The sequence below is a fragment of the Microtus oregoni genome, unplaced genomic scaffold, assembly GCF_018167655.1.
Source record: "Microtus oregoni isolate MIOR12 unplaced genomic scaffold, Mior012 000022F_ref0000154, whole genome shotgun sequence".
NCBI lineage: Eukaryota > Metazoa > Chordata > Mammalia > Rodentia > Cricetidae > Microtus > Microtus oregoni.
Genome location: NW_024543081.1, coordinates 18,076,618 through 18,082,213, shown reverse-complemented (window position 1 = coordinate 18,082,213; position 5,596 = coordinate 18,076,618). Strand labels below are relative to the sequence as shown.

The following is a 5,596-nucleotide window of genomic DNA, read 5'->3' as shown; positions in this document are numbered from 1 at the left end:
CTTCCCAAGTCTGCACCTAGACACCTCTAGCACAAGCCTCAAGAAAGCTTGAGGTTGTAGAAGAGAAAGGCAGAACACTTGGCCTTCATCTTGGTTCTCTGAGACAAAGGGGCTTGCCCACCTTAGTTGTTCTGGAAGGTGCCCTGGGAACAGGTATCACAAATCTAGTAGGTGGCAGGCCCAGTAGCAGGTCCTCAAGGTCGGCCAGCACTGGTCCTGGAATGTGGTCTGATGGGCACAAACCTCAGGGTCCCAGGAGTTCGCCCAGCCCCGCCCCATCCACCCAGGGTGGGACTTTCCCCTCCACATCCATCACCTGACCTGCAGCGGCTCTAGCAGCTGCAACAGTAACACAACAGAAATTACAGAGCGATGGGCACAGATGTCACCCAGACACACAGAAAAAGTGGTGTGACAGAGCAGTGGTCCCTGTCAACAGGGACCGAAGAATCACAACAGACTTCTAAAAACATGGTTATAATGTTCACACATGCAGGTAAAGAAGACATTCAGCCACAGCTAGAGCTGTCTGCAACAGTCATCCTCAGTGTTTGAACAGACACAGAAACACAAACCAACGTTCCCCAAGCCCCTGGCTCTCATAGGTTCCTCAAAGGTCTCTTGATGAGTGCTGCTCTGTGACTTCATGCAAGCTGTTCACATAAAGGCTGTTACTTCCAAGTTTGGGGGAGCATGAACTTCTGGACATACGTTGGCCTCTGAGCGATGCTAAAACTAGTATGCAGTGTCTCCATGGAACCTGGCCCTAGAGAAAGGCCTGCTGCTGACAGGGACAGAGTTTGTCCGTCCATGGCTGAGGTGGGTTCAGACTAAGAGGGTGGCATGGTGCCGATGCTACTAGTGGGGAACGTGAGCACTGAGGTTAGGAGCTGAGCCAGTGCCCTCAGGACTGGGCTTGGGGTCCACCAGTTGGACCTCAAGTGAGCCTCCTGAGGGCTGGAGGGACACCCCTCAAGGCACTTCAACCTGATAAACGTGGCTCAGTCTTCCAATAGAGGCAGATCTGGCCTGTTGGACCCAGCTGCAGCTAGAGGCTCCCAAGTGCCGAGGGAGAGGGCACATGACTCCTGCCATTCAAATGACACCCATCTGTGGTGTTAAGAGCTACATTAAAACCACTAGCCAGAACATACGGAACCCTCTATGTAAACAAGGAGCCATGCTCTCGGCTGAGTATGCTCTCTGACTAGCAGGCTGTGAGTTACAGAGCGGAGCTGCTGGGGGCCAGCAGGGGCAGCCAAGGTTCTTCAGTTGTCACCTGCCGTGGATGAGCAGGGCAAGGAAGAGTGGGCTGTGGCCACACACACACCAGGGTGCTCCTGAAGGGCCTCAAGCTTGATCACGGCCCTGAGTGCCACACGCGGCTGCCTCAGCTGCTGTTGTCTCCTGAACACAGTGTGCAGTGCCTGCAGCTGCCCCAGCTCCTGCACGGTGAAACACGGCTGCTGCTCTGCAAAGCGCACAAGTGCCTCGAATGAGGTGGCTGCCTGCTCCCAGGCTGCCTCCTCAACAGTGTCCTTCTCTGCCTGCCCAGTGGCCTGGGACGGGGCCTCACCCATGTCCCTCCCCACCACCCCCTGCTCTTCAGCCCTGCTGTTCTGAAGCCTGGGACCAGAACAGGAGGGCCCATCTTTGACGAGCTCAAGGATGTGTGCGAACGCCTTATTGTGAGGCTTGATGCTGCAGCACTCGGCGTCCTCCTCAGAGGAGGAACCGTCAGTGAACGTGACCGTGGGCCACAGCTTCCTCCAGGCCCGCCGGAAGACCTGGCTAGGCACAGCATTCCAGGCACAGGCCACATTGACTATGGCATCGTTCATGCTGTGACAGGTGGGGAAGCCCTGTAAGGCCACAGGAGGGTTAATAAAGAGCCTCATGAAGGCTCGGCGAATGCCCTGCTCTGTGGGCTGCAGTAAGGAGGTCACACTGGCAGGCAGGAAGATAGTGAAGACATTCTCCGACACGAGCTCGGACTCCTGTGGGCGGGCCCGTGAATGATCCAGCAAGAGAATTGCCTTGCTGTCTTCAGGCAAGCCTATGGTTCTGAAGTGCTCTCTCACTGAGGGGACAAAAATATGATGGAACCAGTCTGAGAAAATCTCCTTGTCTACCCAGGCATTACCCTGGGCCTTGTAAGCAATAGGCAGGTGCTGGATGCCTCTAAAGGCTCTGGGGCCACCACCCTTCCCAATGGCCAAGGGCTTGATTCTGTGGGAGCCTGTGGCATTGGCACACATTAAGACAGTCAGTCTGTCCTTGCCCTGTTTGAAGCGGGGCACAGTACCATCGTCCGGGGTGGAATTTGGCAAGCACCGCCAGACAAGACCGGTTTCATCAGCACTGTACACCTGTTCAGGGGACAGCCCGTGCTCAGCTGCGAGGCTCCTGAAAAAGCCACAGAACTGCTCAGCAGCTTGGTGGTCGGCCACCTGCTTCTCACTAGAGGCATCTAACTTTTTAATGCCGTGCCTGGCCTTGAAGCGCCAAAGCCACCCTCCGGAGAACACACAGGGCTCTGTCAGCCGCATCTGCTTATAGAAGTCCTTGGCTTTCTCGATGAGCATGGGGCCTGACACGGGGATGCCCTCAGCCCGCTTTACCAGGAACCACTCGTAAAGCACTCGGTCCAGGTGCTCCAGCTTAGGGGTGTGCAGCGTGCGCCGCTGCTCCAGCGCCTGGCGAGAGTCCGAGCTGGCAAAGAACCTGAGTAGCTGGGCCTTGTGGGCTTTGATGTCATACAGAGTGGACATGCCCACGTTATACTCCTGCATCAGGGCCTTCCTGCTCTCACCGCGCTCCAGCCGGGTGCAGATGTCAATCTTCTCCTTCAGGGTCAGCACCACTCGCTTCCGCTTCTCCCCCTTGCCCTTGGTTGCAGCCTGGTTGGAGGCCATGAGGAGGTAGTCCAGGCTGGGCTGGGCCTGTCCTTCCCTACCTATTTTTCTCTCTGGCCCCTGGGCCACAGTCTCTTCTTCCTCTTGTCTGCCTTTGCGCAAGACTGATCCTAGGGTCAAGCCAGGTTCATTCTTGGCTTTGCTCGCTGCCTACAGCAGTGACATGCCTCAGTTTCCTTTTAGTGAGGCTCCAGCACACTTAGGCCTCACGTTCTAGTATTGTAGTAGGCTACTGTTCTCTTCAGGAGAGGTGACAGGGTTGAGTTACCCTGGACAGCTGGGCGTGGCTGGAGCCTTGGGCCTTCACACAGACGGCAAGAGGTGGCAGTTTTTCCCTTTCAAAGTGTCCAGGTTTCTGAGCTGGGAACACTTCCCACCAGGATTAACAATGTTGTCTTACCATACACTTCAGGAACTGGAAAGCAGAGAAGAAAGAAAAAATGTTACCAAGAACACTCATGATGGGTTTAGTCACTTGAAAGTGTCACTTGGAACATCAGTGCCATCCATTCGGCGTGGGGTTTGCTGTCCAGTCTGTTAACTAGCCCTTCCTTGCAGATCTTAGAACAAACAGCACCAGCAACCTTCATAAATGTCCAGAAAAGGTAAGAGTCACAATGCATCCCTAATGGCTTCGGCCTCCTTGAACCCCCCTCACCCACCCAACCTTATCTGGGCGGCTCCTCCCAATCAAGCATTTGATGAACCAGAAGGCTACAGGGTTACTTCCATGAGCAACACAAAAGCGCACCCAAGGCCACAATGCAAGAGACACAAGACATTTATTTAAATGTGCAAGAGTTCCAAAAACCACACGGGAATGTCGGCTTGTCACCAACCAGCTGTGTAACCCTGTTTCCTCCCTCAAGTCAGCCTCTTGGTCTGCAGATCTTGGTGCTGGTCCCCGAGGGCCTCCCATTCTAGTCATAGTGAGGGTGGTGCACACACCACTGGCACATATGACAATTGCTGTGTGCAGCTCCCTGTGGAACAGAAGGAAATCAAGGCCACAGTCTACTCTGGGGGTGGGGGTGGGTATTCAGTAACAAACCCAGGGAGCTGAGGAATTCGGCAGCAACTTGAGGGGCAGACAACCTTTCAGGAGGAGCCTCAGCTCCTGATGGTGCCTGCCCTGCACTGGTGCAGAGTGGTTAAGTGGCTGAATCCACCCACTTCAGAAATGAAATTTTGCCAAGCTGAGTGTGGTGGTTCAAACCTGTCATTCGAGCACTTGAGAGGCTGAGGCAGAACTGCTGTGAGTAGAGGGCCAGGCTGGGCTACCCTACCCAGTAAGTTCTAGAAGGGAGGAAGGGAAAAGAGGGACAGAGGGAAAATTTGAATCTTGTACTACTCTTAGAACTCCCGAAACGTGGCTGCAGAAATCCGGGAGGCTCCCAACCTTGGAACTTCAAAGGGAGCACTGACAACACAGGGCCACTTGAACAGAGGATTAAAGGATTACTTTCTTGGGGCGGGAGTGTAAGCTCTTAAGAGGAGAGGCAAATATTTTCGAGTCGGTCGTGAGGCATCATAACCGGTGTTAAGAAACAGCCTGACATTGGGCTGCAGCCCGGACGACACTGAGAGAAAAACTCAAAACATGGGCAAGAGAGGAGGGGAGGAATGACCGGCTTGCCAGGTCTGCGTGCCGGTGGAGCGCCTGGGAGCCGAGGGGACCCGATCCCGGAGGAGGACCCCTGAGAAGGGATCCGCCAGTCCCGAGCGCGACTCCTCCGGGCGGAGAAACAACGGCGTGCGTCCGGCTCCGGGGCGGGAGCGTAGGTCCGGCCTCCAGTCAGTTCGTGGTGGCGGCGACAGACCCGGCCCAGCCCCACTCACCTGCGGACCCCGAACCGCCACTACCGGCCGGAAATGCCGGCCACGCAGCTCTCCACTGGTCCGCTCCTCGCGGCCTTCCCCGAGCCACTTCCGGGGACGCTCTAGACCACCGGGAGGCTTCTATCTCAGTGGTGTTTAGCTCGCTACACCGAGGATGAGCAAGGGAGCAGCCCCGGCCCGGCAGCTCCCCCGCCCGTAGAACGACGAAGGGCAGAGGGAGCGGCGCGTTCACGAGGAGCGGAAGCGTCCGGTCCTGGGAGCCCTGACCGGGCGAGCACAGACTGGAGGCAAAGTCCAGCGCCACCTTGTGATGGGAGGTTCCCAAGGCCCTCCCGTAGCCAGTATCCCCTTTCCATTCCTTTTTTGTTTTGTTTTGTTGTTTTTTAAATGCATTTTTATTGATATTTATTGAGCTCTACATTTTTCTCTGCTCCCCTCCCTGCCTCTTCCCTCCCCTCCCCCCTTCAATCCTCCCCCAGGTCCCCATGCTCCCAATTTGCTCAGAAGATCTTATCTTTTTCCACTTTCTACTTCCCATGTAGATTACATCTATGTAAGTCTCTCTTAGTGACCGTATTGTTGTCTAAATTCTCTGGGATTGTGGTTTGTAGGCTGGCCTTATTTGCTTTATGTTTAAAAACCACCTATGAGTGAGTACATGTGATAATTGTTTTTCTGTGTCTGGGTTACCTCACTCAAAATAATGTTTTCTAGCCCATCCATTCCTGCAAAATTCAAGCTGTTGTTATTTTTTTCTTCTTTGTAGTACTCCATTGTGTAAATGTACCACATTTTCCTTTCCATTCCTTTTAACAAGAGTTCAAAATGTGCCAATTTAGATG

General features: G+C 54.5%; 1 protein-coding gene across 1 annotated transcript; it reads right to left on the bottom strand.

The window, feature by feature from the left end:
* Nucleotides 1–431: 431 nt before the first annotated feature.
* Jrk (Jrk helix-turn-helix protein) lies at nucleotides 432–4,944 on the bottom strand. Its single transcript, XM_041671725.1, has 2 exons — nucleotides 4,755–4,944; nucleotides 432–3,330 (listed from the first exon to the last, which is right to left on the bottom strand). The coding sequence occupies exon 2, from the start codon at nucleotides 2,913–2,915 to the stop codon at nucleotides 1,269–1,271; it is 1,647 nt and encodes a 548-aa protein (XP_041527659.1). The 5' UTR covers nucleotides 2,916–3,330; nucleotides 4,755–4,944; the 3' UTR covers nucleotides 432–1,268.
* Between the last annotated feature and the right edge of the window lie 652 nt (nucleotides 4,945–5,596).

Bases quoted from the DNA above. Each gene is read 5' to 3' on its own strand.
- Jrk (XM_041671725.1), bottom strand. From the start codon at position 2,915: ATGGCCTCCAACCAGGCTGCAACCAAGGGCAAGGGGGAGAAGCGGAAG.